Consider the following 16705-nt stretch of genomic DNA (forward strand, 5'->3'; position numbering starts at 1 on the left):
GTGACAGGGCGCGAAAACGCGCCAGGCAGGCAGGGGAGAGACAGGTAAAGTTAAGTAGAAAGGTACTAAGTCATATACTATGCCCATACTCCAAAACACCCGTATACACAAACACTAACACTATATTTGAAACGTAGCTCTCTGACTCTGTCCCTCTTTGAGCCTCTTATTAAGGGAAGAGACTATAGACGGTAACAATGATGATGAGTTTGAATTTAGTGCTGAGGAAAGCATCAGTGATGAGGATCAAAGTGTCAGTGATGTTGAGGATGAAGAACCGAATGTCTCACAAGAAAGAAAAAGTATTGTGTCAACAGGAGAATTGTTGAAGCTATTTCATGTGTGCCATTGGGAAGGTTGTGGCAAATGTTTGGTGAGACCACCAACAGTCTCCAAATTTGGATTTGGGCTTCGAATTAGTACAGCGTGTATCGACGGCCATGATTACATGTGGAATTCTCAGCCTTTAGTTAGAGGAATAATGGAATGCAATGTTTCTATCCCTGCTGCTGTATTTGTCACTGGAAATGAGTGCAGTCCATTTATGGAGGTGTGTGACACCATTGGTCTAGAAACCATCTCAAAAAGACAGTGGTTCAACATACAGAAGGCCTACGTTATCCCAGAGGTCAACAATGCCTGGACAGTACACAATGAGGCTGTACTGAGCGCCTTATGTGAGGAGCCGCTGATCATGTCAGGAGACTCCAGATATGACAGCCCAGGTCATAATGCCACGTATGGCACCTACTCGCTCCTGGACATCAAATCGAAGTTGGTCGTGGCACAGGAAACTGTAAAAGTCACAGAAGTGAAAAACAGTTATTGGCTTGAGGTGGAAGGTCTACAGAGATGCCTTTCCAAGTTGGGAGAAAATCATGTCAACATATCTGTTCTGGCGACTGACTGCCATCCGTCAGTTCAGAAAATTATGCGTCAGGAATATGAATGCATACAGCACGAGTATGACCTCTGGCATATTGTCACATCTCGCACTCAGAGCACTCAAAGGGCTGTGGGAATCTAAGTGTTAGGGCAGATTTCCAAGGTTTGAAAAAAATAAAACTTTGTCATAGAGCTAAACCAAATACATCACCAGAAAGGTCTTGGCCTGGAGAATAACATATATCAATTTCAAGGTTCTATAATATTCTTGCTTTGAGATATTGACCTTTGAACCTTAACCCTGGGGCATATTTAAATGATTATAACTAAGAGACAAAAAGGGTTACAGACATGAGACCTACTGTTATAGAAAGGTGTTGACATGGACTATAATGCGAGCATAGTCACTAAGGGGTGGGAGTGGGGGGGCTTTAGGATATGCTGAAAAAATAACAAATCCCCCATTGAACAAGACAATATTTAAATTCTGATGCCAAAAATGTGCTCGACATCCCCTCAAACCCCCTGGAAAGCCACTAATTAAGTATTTCCAACTTCCAATTTTAGGAGAAACCCTGTTTTATTAAAAAAACTACAACTCCTTAGACATCTCTTCAGTACTTATGTCGACATTAGAAAAAACGTTTTGTAGTTCTTCCGTATTAGGGTTGTGAAAACCTATTTCTACCCAATATATCGAATATCACACACTGTCTAATAAATAATTATACTGTATGTATATTATCTATGCTAAAAAAAGACAACAATGTTTGTTTAATGAAGATATTTTAACTAAAACAGGAGAGCAGAGTCCGGGCCATTTACAGTGAAGCGCGATTCAATGAGATCGTACCATCCGGGAGGATAGGACCACATCCGGTATGATCGCGGTAGATTACAAACGTTTTGTAGTTCTTCCGTATTAGGGTTGTGAAAACCTATTTCTACCCAATATATCAAAACAAAGTCAAAATATTTATGCCGTAAAACAAACGAATAAAAGTTTATTTCTCAGAATCAAAGGAGAAAAAAATGATACTGAGAGCCACAACATGAAGCTATTTTATTGTTGAATTATCAGTGAGACTTTGATGTGTTTGTGTTGAGAAATGTTGACGATGTCATTAAAAGAAATCCTTAAAATAGGGAGAAAAATACTTCCGTGCACAGGGTCCTCAGTTCTCCAATCAGATTGTCGCTCGCAGCGTCATGTAGGGCCGTGGTCGGGATATTATTGGAGTGAATAGACGGCTGTAGCCTCTGCTCTAAGCGTTTCTCAGCGCCGCGAGCGGGTTTATATTGGAGTCAATTGAGAACCCAGAGCGTTTCACACAGACGTGGAAGGGTACCCTTTGCGTCAGTATGATACGTCTAGGGGTGTGACAAATCGTCGGTATATTACGCTTTGGGAATGAGAACGGGTTGCAAAAAAATTAGAGAAAACCACACTGGGCATTCACACAGGCCAGCTAGAATGTCTTCACTCCCTGTACACAAAATATGCCACAAAGAGGAAGAAGTTCCTGAGGGAGAGTTTTGAGGCCCGTCTGCGTGTTGCTGCACTGGATCACAACAGTAATGTGTACAGGGAGACAGCAAAAACAAAGGAGGGTGAGGAGCAACATAAACACTAGTACTCCAAGGCTGAAACACCGCTCACTGAGGAAGAACGGAAAAAACTTAATCAAAATACATAATCAGAATTCCTGTACATTTGCAAAAATTAAATTCAATGATGTTCTTTCAATATATATCAGAATATAAAGTTTAAATTCTACATGTTCTATGGATTTAAATTACTGTTTTTGTAGAATGTTTGTTTGATTTATATTGTTATTACTACTGTTTAGATAATTTGTATTTTCACATAATATTTTTAGATTCTAATCAGTCCTGTTTATGGTTCAAATCACTTACTTATTTATGTCTGTATGTCATATATTAAATAGTTCAGTTTTTCTATCCCAACTGGAATAAGTCCTTGTCTAAGACATTATGAATGTACACCTCATATAATTTAAACAATTACAATACTGGTGCAGTAAAACATATTTAATGGGAATTACTGTTAGCAACATTTATAAATCATCATATGCGTACTCAAATCCATGATATTCCAGTGAAGGGAAGACAGCCCTGATGGAGTTGACCACACAGGCTGGAATAGGGATCCTGTACTTCTTTCCCAAATGCCCCCTGGGAAATAGAAATTTGTGAGAAATGAGAAATTTGTAGCAGATGGGACAAAGAATGGAAAAGTTATAACAATCTCGTGTTTTATGTCGAGACGCCATATTTTGGCGCCATGCCACGCCCACATATTGTGAAGGTCAGTAAACGTGTTGATAAGTTGTGTTCCCCAAAGCCTTGTGATGGTACTGACCAAGTTTGAAGTCAATGGGATTAAATCTATTGGAGAAGTTATGTAAAGTATGCAACGTGGTCATTTTATGAAAGGGGGCGTGGATAAAGCAAAAGTGGTGGGGCTTTATGAAAAAATTGTTATGTAGAAGTGTTCAGGGCTGTACTCTGATGAAGCATGAGAAGTTTGGAGCAGATGGGACAAAGAATGGAAAAGTTATAACAATCTCGTGTTTTATGGCGAGACGCCATATTTTGGCACCATGCCACGCCCACATATTGTGAAGGTCAGTGAAGGTGTTGATAAGTTGTGTTCCCCAAAGCCTTGTGATGGTACTGACCAAGTTTGAAGTCAATGGGATTAAATCTGTAGGAGAAGTTCATTAAAATATGAAATGTGGTCATTTTATGAAAGGGGGCGTGGATATAGCATAAGGGGCGGGGCTTTATGAAATATTGTTATTTAGAAGTGTTAAGGGCTGGATGAAGCATGAGAAGTTTGGAGCAGATTGGACAAAGTATGGGAAAGTTATAAGGATCTCGTGTTTTAGGGCGAGACACCATATTTTGGCATCATGCCATGCCCACATAGTGTGACCGTCGGTATGTTCAGGCAGTGAAATATGCGATCATTTGGGAATAATAATTAAAAAAAAAAGAATAATCATTCGAAATACAATAGGGACCTCGCAGGTCGTTGCCTGCGAGGGCCCTAATAATCATTCGAAATACAATAGGGACCTCGCAGGTCGTTGCCTGCGAGGGCCCTAATAATCATTTGAAATACAATAGGGACCTCGCAGGTCGTTGCCTGCGAGGGCCCTATTAAAAAAATAATGATCATTCGAAATACAATAGGGACCTTGCAGGTCGTTGCCTGCTCGGGCCCTAAAAATAAAAAAATAAAAAAGAATAATCATTCAAAATGCAACAGGGACCTCGCAGGTCATTGCCTGCTCAGGCCCTAATTAAGTGAAAATACAGTGAAAGGGTCAAAGTTATGAGACCAAACCGCTAAATGTCTTTTTTTATGTTTATATAACGTTATATATAACTTTATTGCCACGTTGCCGTGGATACGCATTGTTCTGCTTCTCTCCTGATGACAGCTCGCCTTGTTAGTGACCTGTCAATCAAAGGTAATCTTCATCTTCAATCTTCATGTTCTATTTTCTTCTAAATGGGGCCATAATTAGAACTATAGAACCTAAAGACATTTTCTGAGGCAATAAATCATGTGAGAAGTTTTCTCATTTTGCATTGAAATGAATGGACATCATTTCTGTCAGCCAAACCAAGCGCCCCCTGCTGGAATTTTGGGTAAGGCAAGGCAAGGCAAGGCAAGGCAAGTTTATTTGGATAGCACAATTCAACACAAGGTAATTCAAAGTGCTTTACATGTGAGGAGCATAACAACTGAAAGCTGCCTCACCCCGCTTAGTTCTTGTTCTTGGGACACGCAACAAGCCAGTTCCAGATGACCTAAGGGGTCTGGATGCTTCGTAGAGAGGTAGCAGATCAAGCATGTAATTTGGTCCGAGACCATTCAATGCTTTTTAGACCAGCAGTAAGATTTTAAAATATACCCTCTGACTCACAGGATGCCAGTCTAGTGATTTAAGGACCGGTGTAATGTGGTCCAGTTTCCTTGTGTTTGTGAGGACTCTGGCGGCAGCGTTCTGGATCAGCTGCAGCTGCCTGGTTGTTTTTTTGTTAAGACCTGTGAAGATGCCATTGCAATAATCCAACCTAAAAGTTTTTCCTTGTCTTGTTTGGACAGAAGCCCCTTAATTCTAGCTATGTTTTTCAGGTGGTAATTGGCAGATTTAGTGATAAGCTTTAGATGGCTGTTGAAGTTCAGGTCTGAGTCAATAATTACACCAAGATTTCTGGCTTGATTTGTAGCTGTCAATGACATAGAGCCAAGATGAGCGCTGATCTTAGATCTTTCATTTTTAGGGCCGAAAATGATCACCTCTGTCTTCTCTGCATTTAGCTGGAGAAAGTTCTGGCACATCCACTCATTGATTTGATGAATACAGTTACTCAATGAGAGTAAGGGACTGTAGTCATGTGAGGACACTGAAATGTAGAGTTGTGTGTCATCGGCATAAGTATGATAGGAGATGTTGTGATGTTCTATAATCTGAGCTAGCGGTAGCATATAGATGTTGAATAGAAGCGGCACGAGAATGGACCCTTGAGGAACCCCACATGTGATCTTAGTTCGCTCAGACTCATGTTTTTCAATTGACACAAAAAAGTCCCTATCTTGTAAGTAAGATTTGAACCATTGTAGCACAGTGCCGGTGAGCCCCACCCACTGTTCCAGTCTGCTGAATAGTATGCTATGATCAACTGTGTCAAATGCAGCACTGAGATCCAGTAAAACCAGGACAGAGGATTTGCCTGCATCAGTGTTCAGATGAATATCATTTAAAACTTTAATAAGTACAGTCTCAGTACTGTGGTGTCGCTGAAATCCAGACTGAAATGTGTCAAAAAGATTGTTTTGCATCATAAAAGCATGAATTTGCTCAAAAACAACCTTTTCAATGATTTCCCCCAGAAATGGCAGATTTGATATTGGCCTATAGTTACTAATTGTTGTGGAATCCAGATTTGATTTTTTTAGAAGAGGTTTTATTACTGCAGTTTTCAAAGCCTGTGGAAACTGTCCTGCTTGGAGAGAAGTATTTATTATCTGCAGTACATCCGGAGTTATGCAGTTGAAAACAGTTTTTAAAAAGTTTGAGGGCAGAATATCAAGGCAGCAGGTTATGGGCTTTAATTTTGAAACCGTTTCTGTTAGTGTTGTGTAATCTAGGAGGCTAAAATGTCCTAGCTTGACTAGAGGATGGGAAGGCACCTGGGGAAGTGTTATCATTCCTGAGCTGGAGCTGCACACTGCTTGTCTTATCTGTAATATTTTGTTTGTGAAAAAGGCTGCAAAGTCATTGCATGACTTGTTAGACAGCAGTTCAGGAGGGACTGATGCTGTGGGATTTGTCAGTCTGTCTACTACAGAAAAAAGTGTGCGGGCATTATTACTGTTTCTATTGATAATCTCTGAATAATATGACTGCCTTGCATTCTTCAGTTCCTGATTATAGTTGCAAAGACCGTCTTTATAATTGTCGTAATATACCTGGAGTTTGTTATTATGCCACCTGCGTTCTGCTTGTCTACATACTTTTTTCTGTGCTTTAACCAGTGTGGCGTTTCTCCAGGGTAACTTTTTCCTCCCCGACAGAACTTTGGTCTTAATTGGGACGATAGAGTCGATAACAGTCATAACATTGGAACTAAAACTGTTAACAAGGTCATCAACTAGAGCTGAGGGCAGGGTTGGTGGTGGTGTAAAATCCTGGGTGAATAATGCACAAGTGTTTTCATTTATATAGCGCTTCCTGATTACCTCTGCTTCACCTTTTGTAGGATTGGCAAGGGTGGTCATTTTTAAACAGAACACAGTAGTGATCAGAAAGAGCAACATCGTTCACCACAACCTCAGAGTTATTAAGACCTTTGGTAATAATTAGATCTAATATGTGTCCTCTGTTATGTGTTGGATCTGTGACATGCTGAGAAAGCCCAAAGTTATCCAGAATATTTAAAAGTTCTTTAGCACACCCATCTTTAGGATTATCAACATGAATGTTAAAATCACCTACTAAAACAACACAGTCAAAATCCATGCACACAACAGACAGTAGTTTGGCAAAGTCATCAAAAAACCTTGCATCATATTTGGGGGGTCTGTAGATGGTCAAATAGATTGCTCTATAGGGTGATTTTAACTGAATGGCAACATATTCAAAGGAGTCAAACTGGCCATAAGACATGTTCTTGCATTGGAAGCTGTCCTTGAACAGGGTGGCAACTCCACCTCCTCTCTTTTGTATTCTTGCTTTTGCGAATTTGGATATATGACTTACTGACAAAATGCACTGCATACCTAAGCTAAGTTTTAAAATACAGAGTTTCAGGATCACAGTTTTCTCCATTGTAACTGCTGATGTTTCAAGTCTGTATACATCTTTTGTCCTCATATAGGTTTTTCTGTTCTCTTGGTAGTGCATTTCACCATACAGCAGCTTTTAGACATTACTGTTGTTTGCTAACAGTCATAATTGACAAAGAGGCTCCTTCTTTCAATACAAAGTCAGTGGATTGTTTTCCCCTCTGGTGGGGGTGGTGCTTAAATGGACTTTGTCTCTATTGCATCATTGGTCAAAAAAAACCCAGTCTAAAGTCAATGGTCCAGTGTTTTCACTCCTGCCATGCATATCATGATATTGGCAACATTCCTACTTCTTGACGTAGTGGCGTAAGGATTTCCCATTAATTACCTAGACTATAGTCTCATGTGCTGCGCTAACATCAAATTTCAAGCTACTGAAGGTATATCTACACTATTCATAATATCAAGTTATTTTGTGTTTTGTCTCTGCTCAGCAGAGTGTCTGTCACCCGACCCGCACCTCTCCATCCTCCTCCGAGACATGCGCGTGCATTCACACATTTAAACACACGCGCTGAATACAGCAAGCTGCCGTACCTACCTACTCTCCGTGTGCATCTGCGTGTGCACGCACAAATCTAAATCCTATCAACCTGTCCGGTCTTGTCAGAGGTCCAAACGGCCCAAACACACTGTTGCGGTATGCCGTTCGTTAGCCACGAGCTAACATTAGCTAATAATTAAAGTTGTTTTGGTTTTAATCAGAAAAAGCTACTATTACGTCCGGGCGCTAAACAATGCAGCTTTCAAAATAAAAGCACAGAATCCACCTCAGAATTTACAAGAAGACTGTCAAAATAAGATGCCTTAAATAAAACTTACAATAACCCTTATTCTCCTTTACAATAATTAATTAAAATAGGCAATGATTAAGATCAGTGTATATGATGGAATAGTGGCATTAGAATGTGTGAGAGGCCACCACATTTGGGCTTTTATGAAAAAAATGTCTCTAGTCCACACTGTCTGGCTGCTCCATGTCCTAGTGGAAAGCCCTGTTGACTGTGAAAAATGTTATGTGAGGTGTTTGCTCACATTTAGCTCTTAAAATAGATGAGATTGATCACATTGTACCATAAAATGTACAAAATTTTCTCCCCGGGGGCCCCTCGGACCCCCTAGATGGTTATTTTTATTATTTGCTAATACTCAAGAGTCAAGAGTACATTTTTTGTATTTGGCAACTGTTGAGTTTTGCAATTTACACTACATTTAGATTTATGATTAATTTTTATTTTGTTGTATGATTTTTATTTATTTAAACAGACTAAAAAATATTTTTCTATATATTTTTCTGTATTTTTTAATATCGTCAAGTATATCGTTGTCGTAAAAATACTCTGACATATCATGATAATCTTTTAGGGCCATATGGCCCACCTCTAAGATGTGTCGTCATAGGTGGTTTACAATGTGCATACACTCTGTTGTTTGTTACACACTCAGGGATGCACAGCAACGCTCCTCGGTTAAATGTTGTCTGCTCATATGCAGATGCAGATGCTGGCTTTTAAAAGATGTAACATGGCGGGGCAATATGGTGGATTCTGTGGCTCTTTATGTAGGCTCAAATCAAAACAGATACAGGGATTGTATTCCACATCACATCCCCCTAAATCCTGCACACAGACATTGCTTTATATTATGCTGATGTGGTGCATATTCCTTCCTAAAAAACATTACAAATGATCACAAACTAATATGGGAAGTAGAAGGGGGAGCAGGGGCACTTTGGTCGGGTTGTCTGGCCTAACAGCAAGACTTTAGACTTTCAAATTTGATCTGCCACTGATACGACAAATAAATCCATCACAGAATTCGATGACTGAAAAACATAAAAAATAAAGCCGAACAAGAAGCAATAGATAAATGATGTGAGTTTTTCACCGTGTTCTCCCCCCTCTGTCTCCTGCCTGACTATTTGACACTGATTTGTGTTCCAAAGCCAATCAAATAAAGTGCCTTTTTAATGATGCACACGGCGGAAGGGACTGGCTGCATCTTTTGTTCCGATAGGAAGTGTGAAGTGAGATGGATGACAAGGAGATAGAGGGGACGTCTGTCATTCATTCAAAGGAAACGCTACCGCAGCAAGATATACAGTAGCTCTCAGAGAGGAGAGAGAAATGTAGAGAGCTGGGAGTCATTATCTGAGGAAGCTGAGAGAGGGACGAGCAGATGGAAATGGAAAAGGGATGATCAGAACTGAGAAAAAAAGCTCAGCATTGTGGTTGGAGAGGCAGAGTGAGAAAAAAGAGGGAGGGAGGGAGCTGGAGGAAGACAAGAGTATATGAAAGCTAGTTGTATTAATGGCAAAGTAAAAAGCCATCCGCGAATAAATTACCCGCTCTCCCCTGGGATTACTAATGTAATTATTTGAACGAGGGTTCTCATTAGAATGTGCAGAGGTGTGGAAGACCTGCGGAACAAAATGGGAGACGGAGCGGCGAGGGTTTAGCTGCTGGAAATTAACTTGCTGCTCTGGGCTCTATAATTGATACGAGACACAGATACCTTTGATCGGAACAAAAGAGAAGAACCGGGACGGGAAAAGTTTCCACGCCACTTCTAATTTTTTCTCTTTCTTGAACAAGAAATAAAGGGAGGGGGAGACAAAAGGGAAGAAGTAAGAAAGCATGATCCACCGGTCACAGATAAGGTTTTATTCAATCAGTGAATAATCTCTCAGAGCCAGCAGAATCTTTATGGTTTTAAGAAAGAGAGGTACATTTTTAGAGTTGTCTCCAGGAGCAACACAGTAACATTTTGCAGCTGTTGGGTCTACATTTTCTTGTTTTACAGTTTATAAAAAATGTCCCCAACAACAATGGCAAATACCATATGAACACTTTTATTCCAAAATGCTATACATCCATTTAAAAAAAAGACCTGAACCATCCAGTATTGTTGGACTGTAGAGGATCCTGCCAGTAAAAGTGTAACCAAGTTACTAATGATGCTTAAAAAAGGACCACCACAAACTGCTTTCAAGTTTTAGCTGTCAATCATTCTGCCTGTGTAGGCGTCCCTTTTTTCAAACAGGAGATATCTCATTTTGGAACAAAACTCTTCATATGCAGATTGTCCGAGTAGCAGAAGTCATTAACTCCTTTAAGCATGCCTCAAGAAAGGAAATCAAGAAACAGTACAGCACTTTTTTTTCTTGGAAAAAACAGGAAACACATAACACAGCTACTGAAGCAGAAGAGCATCAAAGTGAGACATCTAAATGAGGACTGGAAGTGGAGAGTCAGACCAAACAGACAGCTTTTCATGAAAATGAGAGATAAAAGTTGTTCCAATCTTTTGGTTTTTAATAGTTCCCTTTATTCCTTTCTTGGAACATTTTCCTTCGTAGACATTAATTAAGTTTAAATGATGAGGCTGAGCACTCCCTCTCCTCTTACACTCGCTTACTGTTTCATTAGATACACTCACACAGACACACATGTTGTGCTTATACACCATCCACTGGCTACATTCAAACTATTACGGCAAAGAAAGTCTACTTCATGTCTACAATCCTGATAAATTGTGCCAGGATTCAACAGAGCTATTACTTGTTCTTCTTAATCAATTAGTAAAGTGGGACTTCCCACTGGTAAAAATGGTGGAACTGTTGTTTTTCTTATAAGCAGTTCAGATGTTTAGCAGAGAAAGTTCACAAACGCTTGACAAGAGACATATTTATAAACCATAATACACCTCTACAATTACTCGTAGGTTAATGTGAAACATCTGCAGGAAGTACCTTAGTGTAATAGCAATAGAAAAATTGAGTAGTAACTATCAGAATTGATGAATGATTAAGAACAATTTAGAAGACAAAGCAGCAGGGTATGAAATGACTTACTAAATATGCAATGTATGAAAAATTGAAGTTCCAGACTATAGTGCTCTGAGTTTTAAAGATATGTGAAGATGGTATTTTAGGAAACTAAAAGATCTAAGTAATTCATTGGCATCAACCGTGTCCTAATATCTTGTAGGAAAGGGAGCTGAATAATGTTCCAAATTAGGCTAAATTTAGGCGAGGAAAAATTGGCATGGACATTTTTAAAGAGGTCCCTTGACCTTTGACCTCAAGATATCCAAATGAAAATGGGTTCTATGGTTACCCATGAATATTATCTTTATAGACATATTACACTGTAAAAAATGTTTGTAGAAATTACAGTAAAACACTGTCAAATTACATCAAAAATAGGGCGTAAAATTAAAAATTGTATATCACCGTAGTGGACACTTTTAATTACCATAAATCAAAGAATAGCACAAAACTTTAACTTTTACTGTCATTAACTGTAGGAAACACACAGTTTTGCTGTAAAAAAATATAACATTTTCATGTAAAATTAATGGAGAAATACCATGATGTGTGAATGAATAACACAATTACCCTAAAAATAATGGGGATATTCAGTCTAAATTACAGTTTTTGCTGATATTTACATTTAAATTTACAGTATAAAACCCGCTAACTGTAATTTTTATGGTGAAGTTCTGGCAACCACAGCTGGTGGTGGTTTTACCGTAAATTTAACAGATTATTTTTTACAGTGTATTGCCAATTCTCTATTTTGCAAGTGTGTTTAATTTTGATGATTGAAATTTAATTAAAAGCTAATTTCCCTTCATTTTTGATTCAGAATTGAAATCATGACACCCCTATATCAAACTATATTGTTTATCCTGGTAGTCATATTGTGAGTTGACCATGTTATCAGACGTTAACTGTCAGCCCAGCATTGTCTCTGTGTTCTAGGACTTCCAAATAAACCACTGTCACATGATTTAAAACTTGTAAATATGATTTCTCTGTTTGCCTGTATCTTATTCCGCTGCAGTGCACATAATCTCTACATCCTGCACACCACACCCTATATTTCATCTTAATTCTAGTCCTAAACTTCAAACTGTCCCATAAAGAAGTAAGCATCAGCCATAATGGCCCCAACTTCATGGCCTAAAACTCAAACTGCTCCACATAACATTAGCATAAAACATACAGACACTCAGGCATCAATGTTCATGCTCTAACAAGTGCTCACACCTCCCGCCATTATCCACACACGCTGTTTTCTTGGTGAGCAATTCTGCTACTCCTTCCTCTTTTGCCTGTTTGGAAACATTAAGACATCAGCTGGCACAATGAATGCTGATGTGCTGAGGAAGCGAGAGTGAAGCGGGAGTAAACTGCAGCCCCAGGGAACGTTCATACATAATGTCGGAGAGCAGGAAGATCAAAGTGTGACGTGGTCTTGTTATGCTAAGCACATTCAGATTCTTACCGAGAATGGCCTTATTCAGAGAATAGAGCAAAGGAGAAAAAAGTAAAGCTTTTTTTTAAAACAGACAAACTGCTAAGAGACATGAAAGAGTTAATAATCACCAAATGGGGCCGAGCAGCTTTACAGAGAAGAAAATACCATAATAAGCATTTACATTACTAAGAAATAGACCAAAGGAAATGTAACAACCACAAATATTAACATTTTTTTTAAAAGCATAGCAATCTTCAAGGAAAAACTTCAAGTTTTTTTTCTTCTTTACATTGACAGAGAACATTTACATAGACCAGTTACAGTACATGTACTTACAGCTCAGGCTGTCCTCACAAACGTACGTTGTATGACTTCCTACGAAATATAATGCACTTGAATTGGTATTCCACGAAATTGTATTCAGTGATGAAGCAATGTAATGTTAAAAACCAAGTGGGTCGGTTGTCAAGAGGGGTCATGGATGGATTAAACCCCCAGTCTTTCAACCAGGAGACCGGTGTTTGTGTACAGTTATTGGGCGTTATGTCCAATAGTAATGTCTTTTTAGCCTAACATGGGATAGCAGTTTTGGTGCCTAAACGGTTTCTTGAAGTGAAACAAAACGTGCCAGTACTCTCCTGGTGGTTAGCAATTAACACATACAAGGCATACAAATACATGGAATATAATGCAGTAAGGCTCTCTGGCATTATGTATTGCTTTTAAATATGTATTCTCCTTTAGGCTTATTTAGTGGTTTACACCTATCTACACCTGAATGCACCACGAAGTCTGTAAGCGCCCACCGTACACAGCGACCGCAGTTCTTAAATACAATTCCCCAAAATCGAAAGAAAGTAATTAAGACATACTGAAACAAGGCGTGTCATAAAATGTCATAAAGAGATGAAGATAAGAATGTAATAAAGTGAATCTCCATTTATATCGAGCCATTTTTATATCCTTCATAGTGATTGATACAGCCAAAAACAGGGAAATACCACAAGTAGTCAAGTTACCATTACTGCTGTGGCATCTCCCTAAAATATTAAATGAATATTGAGAAGTGTACTTTTTACTTGATTTTATGTGAAAAGTTACTTTTGACAATGCTGTCTTGGAGTTGTTTTACCATGACAGGCTACTGATTTATTGAAACAACAAGTAGCATCAGCTAAGCTAACACTGCATATGTTAGCTAATGTTAGTGAGCTAACACTGTTTCGGGGCTGCAGTGGTCCCAAAGAATAAATTCATAATTTGTTCAGCATCTCAAAGAGAAAAAAGACAATGTTGCCTAGTATTTGACCCTGTCAGTTAGCGACGCACAGGCCATGATTGCTCGTAGTGACTATAGATAAAAATGAACAGAACATCTAGGTGTCTTAAAGCCTTCAATTTTAAATTAACTGATTTTATATTCATAACATTACTAATCTCTGTTTATTATCTATAGCTAAGCTTTAGCTAACTAAGATAGCAGAAGATATGATTTGCCACCGCAGTAGCGACAGCATGACTAGATGGCTGAACACCGGATCCGTCTATAGAGAGGGCAGTTAAGAGGGGGTCATCCCTATGTTCCCCGGGTCCTATGTTCCCCACTGTTGCGGGGTTAGGGTTAGGCCTATTTGCCATGGAATTTGGCAGTAATGGGTTAGGGTTTTTGGGAAAAACGTGGAAAAAGGGTCCCATGTTCCCCAGTCTCATACAAAGAGGGGAAAATATCAGAGGTCTAGGAACATAGACATGCTCCCGTTAAGAGTACCTGCAGCTTGAGTATGCCAAAAGGTAAAGAGTACTAGGGATCTGCCCACTTCGAGCACAAGCCTAAACCTAATCGCTTACGAGGATTGACTACATGTTTAAAACAGTAACAACAGTGGTCCGCATCTGTCAAAAATGTGTTGTGGTCACATGTCGGGAAAATGTGGAAAAAAATCAATGGTCACCTAAATGTGTGACAACCATGTGGGTACAACAAGCCCTCAGGAAGAGCACCTGGCTTTTAGGCCAATATGACATAGTGACCAGATGGTGGAATAACAATTTTCTATGTCTGTCACATTAGGATGTGGGGCCCAAAAAGCATTTTCCCATAGACTTAGACTTAGAATCAGTGGATACATTTTTTTAACATAACAACTCCCACGGAATTTCTTGTTTCACTATCATTCAATCGGTCCATTAATATTTGTAAAGTCTAGAATAAGTCTCCAAATCTGGATCCAGTTCTCTTTACACACCCGTGGTGTAAAATATTGATCATGCCGTAGGGTACAACAACAGTATTGTGTTGCTATCACGCGTTAGCAGAACAGCGCTCGTCACATGTTAGATTTCGTAGCATATTATAGGAATCACACTGCAAAGGTTTTCGTAGGAAATCATACAAACCCCTTCATGAGGATACGTTGTACAGCTTTACTCCTCTTTAAAAAGGATAAAAAGTTCCATCTCTCCCAACACAAGGGAGGCTCCTTGCAACAACCATTACAGCTCCCAATGGCTGTCCAGAAGTAGCGTAGCATGTAGCACCTTTATGCTGTGCGTTACCAGCTGTCTTTTCCAAGTCCGAAAGGCCCGTCCTTTCACGCTTTGCTAAAAAGCTGTGCGATTTATTCACAGCATGGAGGATAGAGAGGAAGGGAAAATGTAAAAGAGGAGAAAAGGTGAAAGGGGAGCTACATGGAAGGAAGAGTGGAGAGGAAATAAAAAATAAAAGGAAGTGCTGCGTTTGGTTTCCTCTGCGTCCTCCTCTCGGCCGGTTAAGAGGCTTATGAGGGCTGTAATGAGACCCAGGGGAGTGGTGTCAACATGTTTGACACCCCGACTCTCACACAGCCCCTGGCAGAGACCTCTAGCTGCCCTCACACACTCACTTTGATCTCACATACACACACATGCTGGTAAGAAAAAAAAACACACTCCAGGCTGGAGGAGGGGAGAGAAACAGGAGGAAGATAAGGAGGGCTGGTAGAATGAGGGGGAAGAAATGAGGAAATGAATGTTTAAAGTGGGAAGGGAGAAAAGTTCTGTGAAAATCCCTCGGGCAAATGTTCTGCTGTTGAGTCAGAGCTTCACTGAAACTCTCACGTAGACGAGGTTGTTGCACTTCGAGTCCAAATGTTTACAGTTCATTTAAATGAAGTGAAAAAAAGCCAACGGGGACGTTGGTGTCTCTCTCCTCTCTGAGAGCCACATCAGATTGTCAGTGCAGTAAAAGAAGACAGAGAAATGTCTGTTTGTCCGCATGTAAAAATGTCTCTCTGCTCGTCCATTTGTCTGCTTTAAGACTCTTTAAGAGTGTTAAGATGAAGAAATGATGGCACAGAAAATGACATTAAAAGCGTCCGCTCCATCTCCAGGTGTATACCGTAGCATGTGCCGCCTTATATTTACAGAGGTGCTCCACTCTGCCTGCTGGCCTTACCTACCTCGCCTGACTCGTCTCTCCTGATTGGCTGGCGGCAGGTGTTTTGGCGCAGGCGGACTCTAGTCATGTCCTCGGGTTTGGAAGGTCGAAGACGATGGGCGCGTTCATGGGCAGGAAGTTGACAGTGCAGGCTGAGGCGTTGACGAACGTCGTGGTGCCGTCAGTCATCATGCCGTAACCTGGGGAGCAGTGGAAAAGGTCAACTCCGGCTAACTACACTGTAAAAAAATGATTTACGGTGAAAAACTGCTAAACCACGACAGTAAAAGACTGTAAAACGATAAATGGGTTGATTCAGTTTCAGTAACAATGAAACACTGTAAATGTATATATCAGCCAAAACAGTATTTTTTTTTACATTTTATTTAAAAAAAAAAAAAGATACATTACTCCACTGTAAAATACACTGGCACCGTGTCTGTAACAAAAATATTCTGTAATACAGTGATTCCCAACAGGAACCCCCCCCCAAAGATCCACGGTGGGTCGCGAAGCCCTCTTGATTTTAAGGAATGTAATAAATCTAATGTGTGAAATATAGATGAGTCAGCATTCAATACATTAGTGGGACAAAAACAACTAATTAAGGGCTACATTAAAAGTTTATTCATTCATTTAAATAGAAAAATCACTATAGAAAAGTTTAAAAATATAGGCTATATCGCAAGAATAAGGACATGTGTAACATCCCTCCTGCAGTATACACAGGTAACCTCACCTAGTGGTAACCTCACC

The 16705-nt window shown here is 39.7% G+C and overlaps 1 protein-coding gene across 1 annotated transcript in view; it reads right to left on the reverse strand.

Moving 5' to 3' along the window:
* Positions 1 to 9918: 9918 nt before the first annotated feature.
* Positions 9919 to 16705, reverse strand: part of mpped1 (metallophosphoesterase domain containing 1) — a 135013-nt gene continuing 128226 nt past the window's right edge. The window contains exon 7 of the mRNA XM_059325471.1: positions 9919 to 16149. Coding sequence (XP_059181454.1) covers positions 16034 to 16149 — 116 coding nt within the window. The 3' untranslated portion in view covers positions 9919 to 16033. The remainder of the gene's footprint in view (positions 16150 to 16705) is intronic.

Source organism: Centropristis striata, chromosome 22, assembly GCF_030273125.1.
Source record: "Centropristis striata isolate RG_2023a ecotype Rhode Island chromosome 22, C.striata_1.0, whole genome shotgun sequence".
Lineage (NCBI taxonomy): Eukaryota > Metazoa > Chordata > Actinopteri > Perciformes > Serranidae > Centropristis > Centropristis striata.